Source organism: Neoarius graeffei, chromosome 13 (genome assembly GCF_027579695.1).
Source record: "Neoarius graeffei isolate fNeoGra1 chromosome 13, fNeoGra1.pri, whole genome shotgun sequence".
NCBI classification, from domain to species: Eukaryota; Metazoa; Chordata; class Actinopteri; order Siluriformes; family Ariidae; genus Neoarius; species Neoarius graeffei.
In genome coordinates this window covers 73,224,282-73,247,818 of record NC_083581.1, presented here as the reverse complement: position 1 = coordinate 73,247,818, position 23,537 = coordinate 73,224,282, and the positions used below count along the sequence as shown (strand labels likewise).

The 23,537-nt window shown below is 42.6% G+C and overlaps 1 protein-coding gene across 1 annotated transcript; it reads left to right on the top strand.

Annotated features, from left to right (window-relative positions):
• The first annotated feature begins 691 nt into the window (after positions 1-691).
• ribc1 (RIB43A domain with coiled-coils 1) lies at positions 692-23,434 on the top strand. The gene is made up of 7 exons (XM_060937003.1): positions 692-890; positions 7,630-7,850; positions 8,175-8,289; positions 12,029-12,147; positions 17,775-18,014; positions 18,108-18,274; positions 23,353-23,434. The coding sequence occupies exons 1-7, from the start codon at positions 692-694 to the stop codon at positions 23,432-23,434; spliced, it is 1,143 nt and encodes a 380-aa protein (XP_060792986.1).
• Positions 23,435-23,537: the final 103 nt, after the last annotated feature.

Below are 23,537 nucleotides of genomic sequence, written 5' to 3'. Positions count from 1 at the left end.
CACTGCTGCTTATCCATTGTGGGTCATGGGTAAGCTGGAGCCTATCCAAGCTGACGTTGGGTGAGAGGCTGGACAGGTCACCGATCTATCGTAATCTATTGGGGGCAGCCATGACCTGAAGGTTAGAGAAGCAGCTTTGGGCCCAAAGGGTTGCCAGTTCAATTCCCAGGACTGGCAGGAAAATGTGAGTGGAGTTGAGTGAATGAACAGCACTTTCCACTCCCTCTTTATTATGGCTGAATTGCCCTTGAGTAAGACACCTAACTCCCAACGCTGTAGCATAGCTGCCCACTATTCTGGTTGTGTGTGCGCTCATCGCTCGCTTGTTTGTTCACTGCTTCAGATGGGTTAAATTCCAGAAGAGGAATTTTGTTGGTTGGTGGGTTTGAACCCAGAACCTGCTTGCTGTGAGGCAGCAATGCTAATCACTGCGCATGATATTAAGAAGAAGCCTTTATTTCTTACATGCACAATTTGTGATATTTGTTTTATTGATAGAAAAAAAAAAAAAAAAGCTTTGGCAAAGTGAAAATTTAAATCCTATTCCAATGTATCTGAATTCATGCTGTTTAAAAAGATAAAGAAAAACAGAGATCGATCCAATTGCACTAATTCAGTAAGCCTATCCTACATAGCTGGGTAAGATTACTGTATGACCTTGATTCACTGTTAAAAAAATTTCAGCTGGAGAATGTACAACATGGACGTGGCTGCAGACGAGCGCTCCATGAAGGCAGTGGAGCAGCGGCAGGCTGCAGAGGCCGAGCGCAAGAAACGCATCTTCAACGCAAAGAAGCGGTTGATTGGACTGGACATCCAGGCGCTGGAGCAGCAAGTGGCTGAGAGGCGCAAGTGGGAGGAAGCAGAGCGGCAGCGGGAAATGGCGTACGGTAAGAAATTATCTTAAGAAGATAAAGAAAAAGACACGAACTATCCTTAAGAACAGCTGAAAACCTTTTCTACTTTTTTTTTGTTGTTGTTGATGTTTGCAGTGTTTCATTTTACCTCACCACATTTACAATGCACTGGTTCAATCTGTGCAGTCCTGCTGTGGACGCCATGTTGGATTTTTACACTTACTTGATTGACTTTATAAACGTTCTTTTAATTTGAGAATAAAGAAATAGGTAAATATTAATATGAAATATATTTAAAAAGTGACATAGATAAAGAGATATTTGCTTTTTACTTCATGACTTTTAGTAACACAACCTTAAAGATAAAATCCACCCTGAACGACTTGCATATTTAACAGTTATTCCACGAAATCAAGTCGTACAGAGCTGATAGTCGGCTATAATCCATGTACGACGAGATTGAGTGGAATAACTGTTTTATTCTATCCACATTCACTGGATTTTGAGAAACGGAGAATTTTAATTTTTTGCAAATTCGATAAATAAAAACTTTATACAAAACGTCCGACAAAATAATTTCTGCTTAGAATGTAAACAAACCGGCAAAATGACAATTTGTGAAAAATGCTATAATAATAATAATAAAAATTCTTGAAAAAATAAAAAAGATATGTTCTTACCATCAAATACTTTCATTCCATATTTTCTTTTTTTTTTGTATTTTTGAGGTTTTGCTTTCGAGTAGTTTTTATTTCATCCTCTGTTGGTTCAGCAATACACTCCGCCATTTTGTTTTTCTCTATTCACGGTACGGTATATGAGCCAATATCCTAGTAGTAGTGTAGCCAATCAGAGTGCATGATTGCTCATATCCAGTGAATGTGGATAGAATAATACTTTTTAGAATTACCTTAAGTCAGTGTTTCTCAAACTTTTTCAGACCAAAGACCACTTTATCCATTAAAAAAAAAAATTTGCAGACCACCTAACCACCAAAATATTCCAAACAAAAAAACAATGAGCCTACTTCAACAGTATATTACAAATTACACACGAATGAAATAACAGTTTTACAAATGGTACAGTCAACTCACTCATTCCGTGTCCGAAATCGCTCACTTGTTCACTCCTCCCTACTCACTATATAGGGAATTACTATATAGAAGACTATATATTGAGCTCATTGGTAAAACGGGAAAAAAAAAAAAAAAAAACACTTTTGGACACTAGTTCGTTGCGCTGGAATTTACGTCATTTTTGTCACACAATTAAAACGTGCCAGATCAGTCGGCTGGTGGGTTTTCAAAATAATAAATACATGCATGTATTTTTGTGATAAATCCATATTATACTGAGCGTATTTCCCACATTAATCAATACAAAGTACCTGCAGCTTTCAGTTCTTTTAAATCAAGGCTGAATACTTTCTTTCTTCTTTGCCGCTACCTTTTATTAAATCAAATTTGAGACTTTTAATTTGATTTCTTTCAGCGCGACCCCAATGCATGATGGGATATATTGCTTTGGTTAGTGACCATCGGTTGTACACTACTTTTCGTGATGCATTGTGGGATACTTTGAGTGCACTATATAGGGCGTAAATAATCCTCACTAAGGTTTCGGACAGCACTACAAAATGGCGTCCTCACTATATAGTGAGTAGGGAGCGATTTTGGACACAGGGAATGTTGTCCTTTTCTTAATGGGAAGAATGGTACTGCTTATTCTGATCCATCAGTGAGTAATGTCTGGCTCCAAACTGGACAGTTTTAATCTCATATTGGGGGCCACATTAATCCAGTTGTGCTGCTTTGTTTTCTCAAACAAAGAATCATCATGAATTTGCACTTTGTCCTTGCTGGTGTCGGATGTTTCTTGTACTTTTCTTTTGACTGACCCGGTCTTCAGCCACCGATGCGTTGTCTTTTTGACAGTTTGATGCTAAGTCTCATTTGGTTACTTGTAGTTTTTCCACAGCAGCACGGTGGTGTAGTGGCTAGCACTGTCGCCTCACAGCAAGAAGGTTCTGGGTTCAAGCCCAGTGGGTTTGAGACGGGGGCCTTTCTGTGCGGAGTTTGCATGTTCTCCCCGTGTCCGCGTGGGTTTCCCCCACAGTCCAAAGACCTGCAGGTTAGGTTAACTGGTGACTCTAAATTGACCGTAGGTGTGAATGGTTGTTTGATCTGGCGACTTGTCCAGGGTGTACCCCACCTCTCACCCATAGTCAGCTGGGATAGGCTCCAGCTTGCCCACGACCCTGCACAGTATAAGCGGCTATGGATAATGGATGGATACAACCCCGATTCCAAAAAAGTTGGGACAAAGTACAAACTGTAAATAAAAACAGAATGCAATAATTTACAAATCTCAAAAACTGATATTGTATTCACAATAGAACATAGACAACATATCAAATGTCGAAAGTGAGACATTTTGAAATTTCATGACAGCAACACATCTCAAAAAAGTTGGGACAGGGGCAATAAGAGGCTGGAAAAGTTAAAGGTACAAAAAAGGAACAGCTGGAGGACCAAATTGCAACTCATTAGGTCAATTGGCAAGAGGTCATTAACATGACTGGGAATAAAAAGAGCATCTTGGAGTGGCAGCGGCTCTCAGAAGTAAAGATGGGAAGAGGATCACCAATCCCCCTAATTCTGCACCGACAAATAGTGGAGCAATATCAGAAAGGAGTTTGACAGTGTAAAATTGCAAAGAGTTTGAACATATCATCATCTACAGTGCATAATACGGTATCATCAAAAGATTCAGAGAATCTGGAAGAATCTCTGTGCGTAAGGGTCAAGGCCGGAAAACCATACTGGGTGCCTGTGATCTTCGGGCCCTTAGACGGCACTGCATCACATACAGGCATGCTTCTGTATTGGAAATCACAAAATGGGCTCAGGAATATTTCCAGAGAATATTATCTGTGAACACAATTCACCGTGCCATCCGCCGTTGCCAGCTAAAACTCTATAGTTCAAAGAAGAAGCCGTATCTAAACATGATCCAGAAGTGCAGACGTCTTCTCTGGGCCAAGGCTCATTTAAAATGGACTGTGGCAAAGTGGAAAACTGTTCTGTGGTCAGACGAATCAAAATGTGAAGTTCTTTATGGAAATCAGGGACGCCGTGTCATTCGGACTAAAGAGGAGAAGGACGACCCAAGTTATCATCAGCGCTCAGTTCAGAAGCCTGCATCTCTGATGGTATGGGGTTGCATTAGTGCGTGTGGCATGGGCAGCTTACACATCTGGAAAGACACCATCAATGCTGAAAGGTATATCCAGGTTCTAGAGCAACATATGCTCCCGTCCAGACGACATCTCTTTCAGGGAAGACCTTGCATTTTCCAACATGACAATGCCAAACCACATACTGCATCAATTACAGCATCATGGCTGCGTAGAAGAAGGGTCCGGGTACTGAACTGGCCAGCCTGCAGTCCAGATCTTTCACCCATAGAAAACATTTGGCGCATCATAAAACGGAAGATACGACAAAAAAAGACCTAAGACAGTTGAGCAACTAGAATCCTACATTAGACAAGAATGGGTTAACATTCCTATCCCTAAACTTGAGCAACTTGTCTCCTCAGTCCCCAGACGTTTACAGACTGTTGTAAAGAGAAAAGGGGATGTCTCACAGTGGTAAACATGGCCTTGTCCCAACTTTTTTGAGATGTGTTGTTGTCATGAAATTTAAAATCACCTAATTTTTCTCTTTAAATGATACATTTTCTCAGTTTAAACATTTGATATGTCATCTGTGTTCTATTCTGAATAAAATATGGAATTTTGAAACTTCCACGTCATTGCATTCCATTTTTATTTACAATTTGTACTTTGTCCCAACTTTTTTGGAATCGGGGTTGTAGATGGATGGATTTTCCACATCCCACATTCCCTCCACATTCAGAGGTGACATTGATATGAAAGTGTAACCTAAACTGATGTAGCTCTAGGCAGTGTTGCAAAACTGTTGGCTTGCTTCACGTCAGACAAATTCAAATAAAAGGCTACTATTTGAATTTACATCGGACTTCATTCAGTATAGAAAACAATTCATCTGCGCTACTCAGAACTTTGCTTTTGGAGTCACATTGGCGATTTGAGAACCAGTGATAAAACGTGATTTTTACATCAACTCGCAGACCACCAGGGATCGCTCGCGGATGGACCACACTTTGAGAAGCAGTGCCTTAAGTTCATTAAGTGGCATCCAAAATGGTTTTCTGCATCACTCATAATGTAATGGTGCCAGTGACAATGAGCCTTTGCTTCAACTCTGCCTCAAGAAAGTGACACAGCAGTACGTTAGTACTTTAGTCTACTTAACTCTCTCACCTCCTCATCTGGACACTCTGTTCAAAAACAGATAAGCTTCCCAATCTCCAAATTTCAAGCTAATCCTACCATCAGCGGCATCATGCTGATCACTGACTAACTAGAGGAGCCGAGTCTGTGCTGTAATTGAGCAAAACCGCAGCCACTGATTTCTGGAACTTCTTTGTTTTTCTTAATTCGCCTCTCTTTCTGTGTTAGATGTCTCCTGTGTATGATGTTAAACAATGATGCCAAATGTTGAGTGGGAAAAGAAGCTCTTGCGGTTTAATTTTTACGAGCGAACAGTGAAAACCGACCGTTATCTTTTATGTCCGAGAGTACTGATTTTTTCCCTCATATTAAATGCCACTGCACTGCAAAAAAATGGCCTTTCAAAAATAAGAAATAAAAGATTAAAACAAAGCATATTTGCTTGAATCAGGTGAAAAAAATCTGCCAATGGAACTAGTCAAATTTGACTTGGTAAGATTTCTTAAAGTAAGATGAAAAATCTAACCTGTTTTTAGATGAAATAATTCCAAAATAAGATTGGGGAACTTATTATGCGAGATCTGATGAACTCAAAATAATCAAAATAGTTCTTATAACAAGATCGTACTTCTTACATTTAGCCATTCAAGTCATTTTTATTTTTTTTCATTTTAAGGGTATTTCACTTAAATTCATGACAAAGTCTTAGCAGTAAAAACTGAATTTAAGATAAATATACTAATATTAGGATTGTTAAATTCTACAACTAAGCATTGCTAGCTTAAAAGATTCTCCTTTTGTGACCTGTAATTAGTAAAATACTCTAGATATGAGACCAGAGACTATCTTGAATCAAGTTGACGACACGTGTAGCATTGCAACAAGTTTATTTTTTTCCCATTTCAACATTAAAACATCTCTTAAGATTCCACTTCCCCAGGACCTCAGGCACCAAAAAAAAAAAAAAAGTCTACGCATTTTGACTTACAGTGCTTACACAACGCCAAAGCAACAGTGCATTTTGGGGGCCCTGACTATTCATGTGTACAAGGGGTTTACAAGATCAGGCACAAAAAACAAACAAACAAACAAACAAACAAACAAAAAACTACTGAACTTAACTCACAGCATTCCAAAAAGACCTCACTTAGGTGGCGTTTACATTAGACCGTATCAGCGGATCATCAGATTAACGTTTTTAAAACGATTCGCGTGCACACAACAACGCCAATACACGGATACGCTCGGCTCCGCAGGCATCCTGCGCTCCAAATCACTCCACCCTGAACAGGGAGTGCCCTCTGCAGGGTGCGCACTCCGGCCCTGCGCAGCTCACAGAGCGCGCGAGTGAAGCGCACGAGCAGTGATTCGGGACAAATAGCAGGAAGTGAAGTCCGCGCCGTTTTTCAGCAGTCACGTCACATGACCAACGTGGCATGACCAACGCCAGCGAATCAGGAAGGTGGATGTCACAGTGACGTTGTCCAATGACGACGTCAGCTAGAGCTCAGCACTGCGTATCCTCGTTCCTCAATGTTTACACAGCACCGGATCAGATACGTACTGGGTTGAATACGTGGGCCCTGGCGGATTCAAACTGTTCCGCCTGTGGAGTCGTTTCCCGGCGTTTTAATGTGCACGGACAGTGCATCCGCGACGACAACGATACGGATACGGTCTAATGTAAACACCACCTAAAACGCCCTCCACCCACTCATAGCCTTTTTGAAGGCACTTGTCTGGTTTAAAGTCTGTACAGCATCTAGAAGGAGCTCACTCTGAATGACTGAGAAAACAGTCGCAGTAAACTTAGGATCTGTAAGGTGGAGTTGAATTGTAATGAAAGATTCAAAGATTTCAGTAAAGTTCATTTATTCCCAAAACAAGCATACCTTCTTTTTTTCTTGAAACAAGATGAACCGCATTTAATGTCCAAAATGTACGTACTTGTTTTAAAAAAAAAAAAAAACTTGTTTTATTTTCAAAGGTGCTCCAAATAAGACTTTTTCAAGACATTTTGTCTATACAAGATTTTCAAGATGGACTGTCTAAAAACTAGCCTTTCTAGCTAAATGAGGTTTCGCTTGTTGGGCAATTACGTCTTATAATAAGGGTGGCTAGACGTTTTGACTTGAAAATAGACAAATAAACTTCCTAAGATTTTTATTTTTTGCAGTGTGTAAGTGCTCTAACAATAAGCAATGAACAACCGCTCGCATCTCAGCAGAATAATGAAAATACACTGTATTAGCAATCAACAAATGAGCACCAGAATCTCTTAGCACATCAGCAATGTCAGTATTACCACATTTATTTTGATTCAAGGTGGACTTTTGCTTAAAAGCTATTTCCCTCTTCATTACTAAAATTAAATATCATTCATAAAAACTACTAAAATATACAGAAACGTTAATTGGTAAAAGCATGGTGTTCGTGTTTCTGTGTCTCCTTTAGACACGCTGCAGATTTCCATGGACCAAAAGGTGATGAAGAAACAAAGAGAGGAGGAGGAACGAAGGAGAGAGTTGGCCCAGGATCTTGTGCAGTACTGGGTGATATACCAGCGCACTGAGGACTCTCATGATGCAGATATTAATTATAAGCACCAAGAGGGACCCGGTGCCAGCGTGATTAATCCGGAGTCATTAGGAGCTGCCAGTATGCAGGTTTTTGAGGTACAGCATTTATATTTTCGGTGCCTGTGGCTCTTTGGGTCCTTTAGGGGGACAGTTCAGGAATAAAAAAACTCCAGTAAACAAACATGATGGGATGCATTGGACCAATTTGCCGAATATGTTGAACAGTTGAATTAGATCTCAAAATAAACCTGTGACATGATCTCCCAGAAAAGACATTTTATAGGCTACCTGCTGGCGTCCCTGGCGATATGTGATTAATTTTTCAAAAAGGTTATTAATGATTAGACTAAAGCAGTGTGTGTTTGATTTGGTGTGCTGCACTCAAGACTGACCTGCATGTTTCGACATGTTTGTATTCAGGGAGAAGGAGATGGGGACAATGAAAGGAAGAAGTTTGAGATGGAGCAGAATGAGAGAACGCTCAGAGCTCAATGGGAGGAGCGAGAGAAATACCAGAAAGAGCAGAAACAAAGGGGTAAATACGTGTATCCACAAACACGTACACACACACACACACACACTCCAGTTACTTTGCATCTCTGTGATTATGAGCTAAAAACTTGCACTGATTGCTGTGCTGTTGTGTGTCTGCACTGTCAGTAAAAAAAAAAAATCTACATTATAATGGTGTCTTACTGTCTGAAATCGCTCCCTGTTTACTATATAGGGCATGATATAGTTGGGACACCATTTTGTAGTGCTGTCCGAAATCTTAGTGTAGAGTTCCCTATGTGTGGGTGGAGCACAGAGGACGGCAGGCCAGAATAAAGTTCAATCACTTCGTTTATTATTGCTCTTTTCAGACGCAAACACCACTCTCTCAGCCATGCACACAGACACACGCACAAGACGTCTGGCTGGGGAGAGCGACCTTCCGCTCTCGCTCTCCCTCATATAGGGCGCGGTCACTGGGAAGACACACAAACAGGTTAATTGCTCTCAGGTGAAGTGATTCTGCCACTTACCTTCCCTGACTCCGCCCTCCTGTCACAGACCGGCGCTTGACCACGCCCCCGCTGCCACATACCCCCACCGCCCGACTCAGGCCGGGCGCCCGTCCGGCCTGCAGCCGACTCCCCCCCTTGACGGGAGAGGAAGTCCGCCACGACCATCTGCGCCCCCGGCCTGTGGACCACCTTGAAGTTGAAGGGTTGGAGTGCCAGATACCAACGGGTGATCCGCGCGTTGGCATCCTTCATGCGGTGGAGCCACTGGAGGGGCGCGTGGTCCGAACAGAGGGTGAAAGGGTGCCCCAGCAGGTAGTAACGGAGGGCGAGGACCGCCCACTTGATCGCCAGGCACTCCTTTTCAATCGTGCTGTAGCACCCCTCATGCACTGACAGCTTCCGACTGATGTAAAGGACTGGGCGATCCTCCCCCTCCACCTGCTGGGACAAAACGGCCCCCAGCCCTCTGTCCGACGCATCCGTCTGTAACGTAAAAGGGAGAGAGAAGTCAGGGGAGTGTAAAAGTGGCCCCCACACAGTGCAGCCTTTACCTCAGAGAAAGCCCGCTGACACTGCTCCGTCCACTGGACCGGATCTGGCGCCCCCTTTTTAGTGAGGTCAGTCAGCGGGCTGGTGACATCCGAATAATTAGGTATAAACCTACGATAGTAGCCAGCCAGCCCCAGGAACTGTCTCCCCCCCTTTTTGGTCTTGGGCCTCGGGCAGGCCGCAATCGCTGCTGTCTTATTAATTTGGGGACGCACCTGCCCGTTGCCCAAGTGGAAGCCCAGATACCATACTTCCACCTGCCCAATCGCACACTTCTTTGGGTTGGCAGTGAGTCCCGCCTGCCTCAGCGACCTAAGGACGGCCCTCAGGTGTTGCAGGTGCCGCTGCCAGTCATTACTATAAATGATAATATCGTCTAAATACGTGGCCGCATAGGTGGCGTGGGGCCGGAGGACCCTGTCTATCAGCCGCTGAAACGTAGCGGGCGCCCCAAACAGCCCAAACGGAAGTGTGACGAACTGGTGTAAGCCGAATGGTGTGGAAAAGGCCATTTTCTCCCGGGATAATGGAGTCAAGGGGATCTGCCAATATCCCTTCGTCAAATCCAGTGTCGAATAAAAGCGAGCCGTGCCTAGTCGATCGAGCAGCTCATCAATACGAGGCATTGGGTACGCGTCGAATTTAGACACCGCGTTGACTTTTCTATAGTCCACACAGAACCGGACCGAGCTGTCGGCCTTGGGAACCAAGACCACCGGGCTGCTCCAGTCACTGTGGGACTTCCCATTTAATGAGATGGGAAAATTACACCACAACCTAAAAATACTACCCCCCCCCCCCCCCCCCACACACACACACACAAAAACCTACTATTAAGTAGTTTAATTGACCAAGGAACCATTGAGAGTTTGAACCTATTTGTTTTACAGTTTGGGAGCCTATATCTCCTTCCTGAGGGTAGCATTTCATATTCGCCATGCAAAATATGTTCCTCATCCCCTGAGATTTTCGGTCCCTGTCTCCTTACTGCTTCATCAAATAAAGCTTGCAATGATGTGGGAGGGGGCATGCCCATTATTTTCCCAGCTCTCTTAATAAGGGTATGCAATTGAGCTTTCAGTTTAACAGACAGGTTCCCAAACCATATTATGATGCCGTATCTAATGATGGATTCAATGGAAGCCCTATAGAAGGCCATCATAATATCTTCCTCAACGCCAAACACTCTCAACCTCCTCAGAAAATGAAGACACTGACTGATCCTTGAACATAAAAAGTCAACATGCTGGCACCATTTTAATTGAGAGTCAAATAAAACACCTAAATATTTATATGTGGATACCTGCTCCACTGCACCCCCATTTAGTGTCACCAAATTATGGTTACCTATGGATCTGGGGTCAAAGATGATTTCTTTTGTTTTGCTATTCTCATCTCATTATCTGTAGCCGCTTTATCCTGTTCTACAGGGTCGCAGGCAAGCTGGAGCCTATCCCAGCTGACTACGGGCGAAAGGCGGGGTACACCCTGGACAAGTCGCCAGGTCATCACAGGGCTGACACATAGACACAGACAACCATTCACACTCACATTCACACCTACGGTCAATTTAGAGTCACCAGTTAACCTAACCTGCATGTCTTTGGACTGTGGGGGAAACCGGAGCACCCGGAGGAAACCCACGCGGACACGGGGAGAACATGCAAACTCCGCACAGAAAGGCCCTCGCCGGCCCCGGGGCTTGAACCCGGACCTTCTTGCTGTGAGGCGACAGCGCTAACCACTACACCACCGTGCCGCCCTTGTTTTGCTATTATTATTATTATTATTATCTTTACAAACAAATCAGAAGGACTCAGCAGTTTGTGAAAATTTAGTACCGTTTTAAATCTTTAAATACGTTATTATAAAGTATTGTTCCATCGTCACTGATTTTTTTTCTTTAATTTATCCTCATTTTCAATGTTCAGTGTTTCTTTTTTGAGACTTTACTGTATATATTTCAGTTTTTTTTTTTTAATTGTTCCTGGGACTATGGTTTTGCTGGCAATTTGTTAGCAAATCTATCCTGTAGCACTGAAAATGCTGAAATGCTCAAGTATTACGATATGGTATTTTTATCATCTTACCCAGCCAGAGGTACAAATGTCACCACGAGTAGAGGAATATGACAGTTTAGTACTTGTCAGGACATTTTTCTTGTCCTCACAAAGAAAACTTTTTCCCCTCACAAAAACTGCAGCGTTTATTTAAAAAAAAAAGTTTCCTGGTTACTGAGGTGAAGGTTAGGATTAGATTTAGTTGTAGGCAAAGAAGTAATTAGCTGCATTAATAACCATCATTGGGCGGCACGGTGGTGTAAGTGGTTAGCACGGTCGCCTCACAGCAAGAAGGTTCTGGGTTCGAGCCCAGTGTCTGACGGGGGCCTTTCTGTGTGGAGTTTGCATGTTCTCCCCGTGTCTGTGTGGGTTTCCTCCAGGCACTCCGGTTTCCCCTACAGTCCAAAGACATGCGGTTAGGTTAATATGGGACGGCCTTGGGCTGAGGTGCCCTTGAGCGAGGCACCTAACTCCCAACTGCTCCCCGGGTGCTGTTAGCATGGCTGCCCACTGCTCTGGGTATGTGTGTTCACTGCTTCAGATGGGTTAAATGCAGAGAGGAAATTTCACAAGCGTGTGATAAAGAAAGTTGTTGTTGTTCTTCTTAAAGGTCTATTTGTCAGTAAGACAAACTAAACTTGTGCGTGTGTGTTTGCAGAGTTTCTGAATCAAATGGAGCTGATCCAGCAGGACCTGAGAGCAGTAGAACTGGAGGCTCTGGAGGAGAAACATAAAAAAGCGGCACTCGTTGCGCTCAAAAGCTACAACCAGGCTCAGGTAAGGCGGGGGGGATGAGATTCTACATGGTTTGTGGAATGTTTTACCCAGAGATGGGCAATAACAGCTACATTAAAACTGGTGCCATCCATCCATCCATCCATCCATCATCTATACCACTTATCCGTCAGGGCCACGGGAGAAGCTGGAGCCAATCCCAGCTGACTTTGGGCAAGAGTCAGCGTACCATTCACACTCTCATTCCCACCCATGGGCAATACGTGGGCTGCATTTGACGTCACAGCCGCCTCATTAAACATGCAAGACATGAAGTGGTGGTCAGCGAAGCTCATTGTTCACAAAGCGTTACTATCACTGGGGCACCTCGCTAGTCATCAAAATGCCCTACGCTTGCATTGTTTTGTACTGTTCGAATTGAACAAGCTATGAAACTGATAAAAGTTTCTTCTGGGATCCCTGTGAAGCAATGAAGGGTGAAAGAGCAAAGGATTTTATCAAAAGGCGGCGAGAAAGATGGCTCTTGAACCTTTCGCTGTGATGGAAGGAAGCAGAGTCGAAGAACGCTCGAGTTTGCAGTGATCGTGAAAAGTTTGTCAATTCCTTTGATTTATTTTCATTTGGATTCACAAATCACTGACTTCTCTCACCACTTCCTGTTATGTTGTGATGTTTTGAAGTTCAGGCGACGCTCAAGTCCTCAGACGTGTTTTTGTTTCCCGTTTGATCGCGATCGCCATATTGTAAACTAGCATGCATGTATTCACTTTATTTATCAGGATGCCTGAGCAATCTTTACAGGGACGACGATGCAGATTGAATTGCAATACAGTGAATGAGATAGATAAGGTAATCGAGACGATCCACGTAAACACAAAAGCAGAGCTCATGAGTTAACAGTACGAAACTGCTTCCCCGGCCGTGCAGTTACAGTGAGCCGTGATCACTTATTCTCCGTCCTGTTTCATCAATCCCCAGGTCTTTAAAGGGGTTTCTGTGGATCTTTGTGAATGATTTAGCTGGAAGAGAAGAGCAGGGAGGATTGAGAATCAGTGGCTGTGGTTTGTTTACACCCGATAAAACTTGTAGCGCCCTAGCAACCATTGCAAAGATGTATACAAAAAGCCCAGAAATTCCTCCTTACCCGGGCAAAAACGATACCGGATTTATCTTTCAGTGTCCTGATCCCCAGATCTTTAACCTAGCCACATATAAAAAGTTGTATACCTCCATGCTCTTCCAGGTTTTCTTCTGTGCCCCCGTGTAGAACAATGTCTGCAGCACCAGGTACAACCCCGATTCCAAAAAAGTTGGGACAAAGTACAAATTGTAAATAAAAACGGAATGCAATGATGTGGAAGTTTCAAAATTCCATATTTTATTCAGAATAGAACATAGATGACATATCAAATGTTTAAACTGAGAAAATGTATCATTTAAAGAGAAAAATTAGGTGATTTTAAATTTCATGACAACAACACATCTCAAAAAAGTTGGGACAAGGCCATGTTTACCACTGTGAGACATCCCCTTTTCTCTTTACAGCAGTCTGTAAACGTCTGGGGACTGAGGAGACAAGTTGCTCAAGTTTAGGGATAGGAATGTCAGAGATGCCTACTAGTACGGATTGGCCGTATTTTGTACGGAAAAGTTACGTAAATACGATGTTACGGCAAACAGTGTTATTCTGTATGGAATTATTATGAAGTCTTAAAAAATTCCAGTGAGTTGTTTTTAAATGTCCAAGTGACTTTTTCAATCCATGCGCGATTCACGGCTAGGCTATTTATTTTTACGACAACCGCACATGCTGTGTGTGACATGCGCAGATTCCGCACATTTGTTCGCGCTATTTTCAATACGGTAGAATGGCCGTGCATTACACCCAGTCAAAAGGGCAATGGATACGCGCACTGCAAACTGTGTAGAACTGACATTAACATCACTCATGGTGGTCGCGATGACTGCAGGCGGCATGTCAACTACAAAAAAAAAAAAAACATGGAGTATGCTGAAATGGCGAGTCAGGCGGAAAGTAAATCTGGGGGTATCCAGCAGTTTTTTACGAAATCTGTGGATGAAAAGACACGGAACGTGACACGTGCTGAAGCGGTGATGGTTGACCCGTGCTTGGAGTTGAACTTGCCAATTAGTGCCATGAAATGTGAGTTAAACTTATTCAGTTTCTTTTTACATGTCTGATTTTTATTCACTGAAATATCAAACACTGGCTGGACTTCTTTAATTCAAAGTCTTTTCAGTGTTACAAGTGCAAATGTACATGTAGTATGATCAAAAACAGAATTTTATGATTAGCGCTGTTGGGATTGTGGCAAAAAATTGATCATTCCACTGTTTTAAATACAATTATAAATGTCATTTTATTCAAATGTCTCTTCTGAAGCATTATGCTGAAGTATTTATATATTGGGACATTAAGATAACAATGTCGGACTCTCTTTGACATGAAATAAGACTTTTTTTTTTAATTTTATTAGAATCCGTTAACAGGTAGAACATTTTGCCAGGCAATATAATATAATACTTTTGAGGAGTTACATTCAGTACCAATGATTGGTAGTCAACCGTAATGTCTGCAAACAGGGAACACTATTGTATTTAGAAAGATGTGATTTATTGTATGCTCTAGAAATTTGTTGAGTGGAAATTCAATTGAGATGGCTGCTCGCGTTTTGTTTATTCAATTCACACAAAACAGTTCTTTTTAATAATTTAAATGTTCAACATATTGGTATATATATCTCTTTATAATGGAAATGTGCATAAATTAATGTTACTGAAAGTCATTCCAAAATCCTGAAAAATGTTTTCAAGAATACTGAAATTCAAAATTTGGGGTAGGCATCTCTGGAATGTTAACCCATTCTTGTCTAATGTAGGATTCTAGTTGCTCAACTGTCTTAGGTCTTTTTTGTCGTATCTTCCGTTTTATGATGCGCCAAATGTTTCCTATGGGTGAAAGATCTGGACTGCAGGCTGGCCAGTTCAGTACCCGGACCCTTCTTCTACGCAGCCATGATGCTGTAATTGATGCAGTATGTGGTTTGGCATTGTCATGTTGGAAAATGCAAGGTCTTCCCTGAAAGAGACGTCGTCTGGATGGGAGCATATGTTGCTCTAGAACCTGGATATACCTTTCAGCATTGATGGTGTCTTTCCAGATGTGCAAGCTGCCCATGCCACACGCACTAATGCAACCCCATACCATCAGAGATGCAGGCTTCTGAACTGAGTGCTGATAACAACTTGGGTCGTCCTTCTCCTCTTTAGTCCGAATGACACGGCGTCCCTGATTTCCATAAAGAACTTCAAATTTTGATTCGTCTGACCACAGAACAGTTTTCCACTTTGCCACAGTCCATTTTAAATGAGCCTCGGCCCAGAGAAGACGTCTGCGCTTCTGGATCATGTTTAGATACGGCTTCTTCTTTGAACTATAGAGTTTTAGCTGGCAACGGCAGATGGCACGGTGAATTGTGTTCACAGATAATGTTCTCTGGAAATATTCCTGAGCCCATTTTGTGATTTCCAATACAGAAGCATGCCTGTATGTGACGCAGTGCCGTCTAAGGGCCCGAAGATCACGGGCACCCAGTATGGTTTTCCGGCCTTGACCCTTACGCACAGACATTCTTCCAGATTCTCTGAATCTTTTGATAATATTATGCACTATAAATGATGATATGTTCAAACTCTTTGCAATTGTACACTGTCGAACTCCTTTCTGATATTGCTCCACTATTTGTCGGCGCAGAATTAGGGGGATTGGTGATCCTCTTCCCATCTTTACTTCTGAGAGCCGCTGCCACTCCAAGATGCTCTTTTTATACCCAGTCATGTTAATGACCTATTGCCAATTGACCTAATGAGTTGCAATTTGGTCCTCCAGCTGTTCCTTTTTTGTACCTTTAACTTTTCCAGCCTCTTATTGACCCTGTCCCAACTTTGAGATGTGTTGCTGTCATGAAATTTCAAATGAGCCAATATTTGGCATGAAATTTCAAAATGTCTCACTTTCGACACTTGATATGTTGTCTATGTTCGATTGTGAATACAGTATCAGTTTTTGAGATTTCTAAGTTACTGCATTCCGTTTTTATTTACAATTTGTACTTTGTCCCAACTTTTTTGGAATCGGGGTTGTAGTTTGAGATGTCGGGGAACTCAACGGATGGATAATTTTCCAAATCATAAGAAAAACCCTTCCTTGATAACATGTAAGGATATATCCCATTGCACTGAGCAACTTTCTGAAGGTATCTTGACCGTGCATTGGCCTCTAAACTGCAAAAATAGTTGGAGACGGTTTCACTAGCTCTCTGCATAACGGCAGCCAAACTGGTTTGCCAGATCACCACTTCATTCACCAGAAATAAACTCGCAAGCAAAAGTCACGTGACTGAATACAACCTGTTTAGCCAGTTGACCTAATCTACATATCTTTGGACTGTGGGGGGGGGAAAAAAAACACATAGGCACGGGGAGAAAATGCAAACTCCACACTGAAAGGACCCGGTCAGCTGCAAGGTTCGAACCCAGAACTTTCTTGCTGTGAGGCGACAAACCTGACAACTGCATTTTATAGCATTCACGTACTTTTTACCGATTTTTGTTGCCTGGGCCAAGAAGGGCCCATGTTATAATTTTGTGTCTTTTTAATTTTGTCCTAAATGTATGAAAACATTTTAACTTCACTTTTTTTGAAATAACTGTACAATAAGCCACGGTGGTATAGTGGTTAACACTGTCACCTCACAGCAAGAAGGTTCTGGGTTGGAGCCCAGTGGCTGGCGTGGGTTTCCTCCGGCTGCTCCGGTTTCCCCCACAGTCCAAAGACATGCAGGTTAGGTTAACTGGTGACTCTAAATTGACCGTAGGTGTGAATGTGAGTGTGAATGGTTGTCTGTGTCTATGTGTCAGCCCTGTGATGACCTGGCGACTTGTCCAGGGTGTACCCCGCCTTTTGCCCGTAGTCAGCTGGGATAGGCTCCAGCTTGCCTGCGACCCTGTCCAGGATAAACGGCTACAGATGATGGATGAGCTGATGAGAGACAGGTGTGCTGGCCGCAGCGCGGGGAAAACCAGGGGATGGGGTGAAAGATCGGATCAGGACCTAGATGTTCTCGGCTGGCTCGTGACCAGATTCAGCTTAAAAACTGTGCATCTGGCAATACATCTGACCAGAACGAAGGATTTGACGCAAATCGCCTGCGTCCACCTGCAGTCGGTCGCCGCCCGACCGATTGCAGGTCGCAGCATGCGTCTTTCTGCCATCTGACCTGGGCGTTAAAAAGGCTTTCGGATAGATGCCACATCCATGATGATTCTCGTAGCGCACATCTGGAGCATAAGCATAGCATCTGCATGTTTCTTGAAGGTCTCTCCCTAGATAGTTGCACCATAATCTATGATGGGCTGGATTAGGGTGTCAAAAAAAGGTTTTCCTGGCTCTTAATGAAAGAAATTTCTTGGAATGCTTCAAAAGACCTGGCCTTTTTGTGTTACAAGTTGAATTGCTTTACCAGAATTTATATTAAAGCAGGATGTTAATTGTTATTAATCTTGTCTCAGAATCAGTAGGGTCAAGATAAATCTCTTTGAGGAGGAAAGGCAAAATTGACCCCTGACTTAAAATGACCTTTGTGCAGGCAGAAGAGAGGCAGGAACGACAGAGGCAAGACAAGCAGAAGCAAGAGTGCTTGAGCATGGCAGAGATTATGGAGCTGGCGACCTCGGACTTCTTGACAGAGCGCCCAGAAGCTACAGCGAAGGAGGGCATGGGTTCAGCAGAGGCTCCTCAAGTGATCCCTGATCGCTGGAAAGGGATGAGCTCTGAGCAGATCAGCGCCATCTACAGGCAGAGAGCGGAGCAGTGTGCTGACAAAGAGGTATGCAAAGACCTCTCTGTGCGTGTTTAAAGGATTTTAGCGGACCTCTGTCCTTTTTCATGGTTGTCCAATCGCTGTTTGTGCTTTCTGCAGTGGCAGAGAGAGTGGGAAAAGCAGAACAACCTGGCATGGGATTTGCAGCAGCTGGAGCAGGGCAGGCAGCAAATGGAGGAGGAGAGAAGAGTGAGGGAACTGGAGAGGGAGAGGAGAGCACTGCTGGACCAGTACAACCAGCAGCTGGCCAGAGAGCAGCAGGCTCAGTAAGGCTGAAGTTCAATCTAATCTCAGTCGTTTGCATCTGTAGCGTATGTGGTTATCCTGGACAATCAGGTCAGAATGTTGGTCTCGATTAGTTACTTGAAACAATAAAGGGATCCTCCAGCAGGTTTATTCTCAAACTTATTTTAAGTAAAAGTAGTCGCAGATTTAAAAAAATCTAACTTTCATTTTCGGAGACCAAATAGAGTTCGAGAAAAATGATTTTTTTTTTTTTTTTAAATGTCAGATGAGCTTCCTGCAGTGGTGACGTATGCGATGACGTCAGGTAATGGTCACTTGGAGCAACTCAGCTGTTTATATTGGCCGTTTCCATTGTAGTTTTGCTAATTTTACAAGCATTTTTACCAAATTTATCAGTTTTTAAATAAAGTATGCCTCATTGCGTAGCATATACGTGTCACAGTGATGCTAAAAAGAAAGCACAAGCTGGAACTCGACTGCATTTCCACAGAGAAAATGCAAAGTGTGCTTGATCAGCTGCGGCAAAGGGTCACCGACAAACTGGATCGGACATGAGACCTCGCGCTGCAAAATCCTTTTTACATGATCTACAGAAAGTGCGTCTGGCAAAGTGTGTAGCGTGTGTGGCTGCGCGCTCTAAAATCTCGGTTTAAAATGGCTCAACTTGCAGCGCGACATGACACTTCACACTCTAAAATCTCTGTTTTAAACCATGCCACACTCTCTGTTAATCTACCCAGCACCAGCTGTAGATCATGTAAAAAAGATTTTATCCAGTTCTGCTGGTGACACTTTGCGACACACTACAAACACTTTGCTGCGCACACTTTCTGTAGATCATGTAAAAAATAAATAAATAAATCTTGCGGCACGAAGTCCGACAGAAACTGGATCGGACATGAGACCTCGCACTGCAAAATCTTTTTTACATGATCTACAGAAATACAGCCATACACACTACACACATTTTGCCACATAAATGTAAACAAGATTTTAGAGCGCAAAGTGTCATGTCTGATCCAGTTTCTGTTGGTGACACTTTGCTACACACTAGAGCCCTGCACTCCCGCGGGACCCGACGCAAAGCAGTGTGGCACGGGACAAATTTTGAAAGCTCATTGCGGGCGGGAGGGGGAGTGCACAATGCGGGAGCGGGAGGGAGAGGTGATAAGCTGCAGTCCCGCTAACTAAAAACGTGTTTAAAATAAAATTTATAAATTATTAATTTATGTCTATTGTATCTAATTTGTGCTGGATATTTTATTTGGCATTAATAAAACCATTTTAAGATGCCTAAATTTGCGGATGTGGTCTAATCTCGCGTACGTTTCCGATTCCTTTCCGCTCTTCCGTGTTTGAGATCTCCGATCATGGCAGAAGAGCAGAGCTCCTCTAGTGAAGCTCACAGTGCTTCAGAAGTAAGTGCTGCTTTAAAAAGAGGTACATTTACCGTTAAAAAGTCAAGAGTCCTGAAATCGGGCATTTCAAAGTCGTTCTCACTCGTGTACGACGCAGAGGGAAATCAGCTGCCCTTTGCTTGTTGTGATAAGTGCCAAAAGGTTCTGACATACAATGGCCATAAATCAGGTACATCAGGCCTGAATCGCCATGTATGTACCGTCTTAAAATGACAACAAGTGTTGGAGTTCAGAGGGAACAACGCAAAAGTGACAGATGCATTGAAGGGAAAGACCGTGGAGAAATGCGTTGATTTTGTTGCTGCGGACCTCCGCCCGTATGACAGCATCGCTGATCGGGGATTAGTTCAGTTAGCCCAACACTTAGTCGACACGGCAGCCACAATAGGCAAATTCGATGTGCGAGATATTCTGGCCCATCCAACAACTGTGTCACGTCATGTAGATGATAGGGCACTCAAATTTAGAAGAGCTGTTGTTGATGACATGAACAATGGCAAGAACTTTCGTGAGAAATAACGTGAACGTCTGCATCATGTGGGATTTGCGGGCGGGAGCGGGACAAAATATGGCAGGCACGGGCGGGAGCGGGACTGAAAATCATAATTCTTTGCGGGAGCGAGACTGAAAATTCTGTCCCGCGCAGACCTCTTCTACACACTACACACACTTTGCCACACACACTTTCCGTTGATCATGAAAAAAAAAAGATTTTGCAGCACGAGATCTCATGTCGGTGGTGTAGTGGTTAGCGCTGTCGCCTCACAGCAAGAAGGTCCTGGGTTCGAGCCCCGTGGCCGGCGAGGGCCTTTCTGTGCGGAGTTTGCATGTTCTCCCCGTGTCCGCGTGGGTTTCCTCCGGGTGCTCCAGTTTCCCCCACAGTCCAAAGACATGCAGGTTAGGTTAACTGGTGACTCTAAATTGACCGTAGGTGTGAATGTGAGTGTGAATGGTTGTCTGTGTCTATGTGTCAGCCCTGTGATGACCTGGCGACTTGTCCAGGGTGTACCCCGCCTTTCGCCCGTAGTCAGCTGGGATAGGCTCCAGCTTGCCTGCGACCCTGTAGAACAGGATAAAGCGGCTAGAGATAATGAGATGAGATCTCATGTCTGATCAAGTTTCTGTTGGTGACCCTCTGCCACAGCTGATCAAGCACGCTTTGCATTTTCTCCATGGAAATGCAGTCGAGTTCCAGCTTTTGCTTTCTTTTGAGCATCATTGCGGCATTTATATGCTACACGATGAAGCATGCTTATTTAAAAACCGATAAATTCAGTAAAATACTTGTAAAACTACGATGTAAACAGAGAATATAAACAGCTGAGTTGCTCCAAGTGACCGCTACCTGACGTCGTCGCATACATCGGTCCCATTCTTGCAGTTTAAAGAAAATGTATTTTTCTCGAACACTGTTTGGTCTCCAAAAATGAGAGTTTGATTTTTGAAATCTGCGACTACTTTTACTGAAAATAAGTTTGAGAATAAATCTACTGGCGGATCCCTTTAAGTTTACAGAGATTGCTCCTGGTGATTTTGGATGTTCTCTCATGTCCATCTCATCCTAAAACCTTTATTGTTAGATTCTATCGGGTGCAGTTTTGAATTCAGTTTGAGCGGTTATTTGACAAAATTCAACACTTTGCATTCAGGATATGGATTCGGCTGAAAAACTGTGGAGTATTCCTTTAAGAACAGTGTTTAGCCAAATTTAATGACTCAAGGGTTAAAATCTAATAGTTGTGGATCAGGAAATCATTACAGTTTGTTAAATATTTAAATAATATTGACTGGCTTTTTATCACGGTATATCAGATATATTCCATTCAGCTAGCATGATATTGAACGAGTTGAAAATGAGTAGCTGAATGGAATATATCTGATATGCTATGAAAAAAGCCATTATTATTATTATTATTATATATACACACCTTTCGGGTGTTCAATACATCTTTCTTTTTCAAAATTTTCTCATGATCTTCCGTATTTAACGAAGCAAACCTGGCGGCCATGTTTGTTTACAAATTGTCCCAGTCGCTCATGAGTGCAGAAGTTTTACATCTCCGACGTGTCTCTTTTTGATCTCCATTGATATGTTTTTCTCTTGTAAATATGTGTGAAGAATATCTAATGAAGTTTTGGTAGCCTTTCGGGTGTTCAATGCGCCTTTCTCTTTCCCGGCGAACAAAGAAATGCTCGTGTGCATGCACAGCAGAAAACTCTCTCATTGGATATTCACATCAGCTCCGACGTGTGACATCATGTTGTCTTGACAACCATGCAATATCGTAAACCATATTCAACGCTCATTCTCCACTGGGTAGAGTGACGTAATACACGTAGGATAAGCGACATGCGAACAATATTGCATGCGATCAAACCAAACGAATGAAACCTGCTAGATGGGAATAGAACACGTTTTTATTCCATCGAAAAAGTATCCTGTTTGTAGTATAATTAAATAATATTGGCTGGCTTTTTTTTGTGGTATATCAGATATTGGGGGAAGCCATGAACTAATGGTTAGAGAAGCAGCTTTGGGACCAAAAGAGCACCGGTTCGATTCCCTGGACCAGTAGGAATGGCTGAAGTGCCCTTGAGCAAGGCACCTAACCCCCCAGCTACTCCACAGGCTGCTCTGGGAATGTTGTACGTCACTCTGGATAAGAGTGCCTGCTAAATACCATTAATGTAATGTAATATTGAATGAGACAAAGACAAGTAGCTGAATGGAATATATCTGATATACCATGAAAATTATTATACAGTCCTTTCGGGTGTTCAACGCATCTTTCGCTTTCAAAATTCTCTCAAAATCTTCCGTATTTAACGAAGCAAACCTGGCGGCCATGTTTGTTTACAAATTGTCACAGTCGCTCGCTAGCGTGGAAGTTTTACGTCTCTGACGTGTGACATCATGTTGTCTTGACAACCATGCAATATCGTAAACCATATTCAACACTCATTCTCCATTGGGTAGAGTGACGTAATACACGTAGGATAAGCGATATACGAACAATTTTGCATGCTATCAAACCAAACGAATGAAACCTGCTAGATGGGAATAGAACACATTTTAATTCCATTGAAAAAAAGCGTCCTGTACGTCTCATATTTAACAGTTATTTGACGAAATCGAGTCGTACATGAGCTGATAGCGACTATAATCCATGTACAACGAGATTGAGTGGAATAACTGTTTTATTCTATCCACATTCACTGGATTTTAAGAAACAGAGCATTTTTATTTTTTACAAATTCGATAAATAAAAACTTTACTGAAAACGTCCGACAAAATCATTTCCATGAAATACCTTCATTCCGTGTTTTGTTGCTTTTTTATTTTTAGGGTTTTGTTTTCGAGTAGAGTTTTTATTTCGTCCTCGGTTGGTTCAGCAACACACGCCGCCATTTTGTTTTTCTCTACTCACGGTCTGTGAGCTGATATCCTAGTAGTAGAGTAGCCAATCAGAGCATGCGATTGCTCATATCCAGTGAATGTGGATAGAAGAAAGAATATTTTCTTAAATATTCAATTTGAAATATTTAAACACTTCAGAATCATGGTTCAGAATTTTATCGCCATTATAACTAGTGACTATTTTGTGCATTATTCTATAAGCAAAGACTAAAACAATCAATCGTTCTTATAACATTCACTAATTAAGACATGTCTCTTGCAGCCAGCAGTACCTCAATAAGGAGCTTTACACCAACCGGCCCACTGTGAGATACTTCAACCAGTTCAACAGGTGTTCTCGCTAAGAGTCTCGCTGTTATCAGGTTCACTCAGTGTTCGAGTTTTATGGAACTATACAGCTTGTATCACCTTTTTAAGTAAGTATACACTACCGTTCAAAAGTTTGGG

Bases quoted from the DNA above. Each gene is read 5' to 3' on its own strand.
- ribc1 (XM_060937003.1), top strand. From the start codon at position 692: ATGTACAACATGGACGTGGCTGCAGACGAGCGCTCCATGAAGGCAGTG. The intron at 891-7,629 runs GTAAGAAATTAT...TGTCTCCTTTAG, and splicing joins GCAGCGGGAAATGGCGTACG to ACACGCTGCAGATTTCCATG. The intron at 18,015-18,107 runs GTATGCAAAGAC...TGCTTTCTGCAG, and splicing joins AGCAGTGTGCTGACAAAGAG to TGGCAGAGAGAGTGGGAAAA.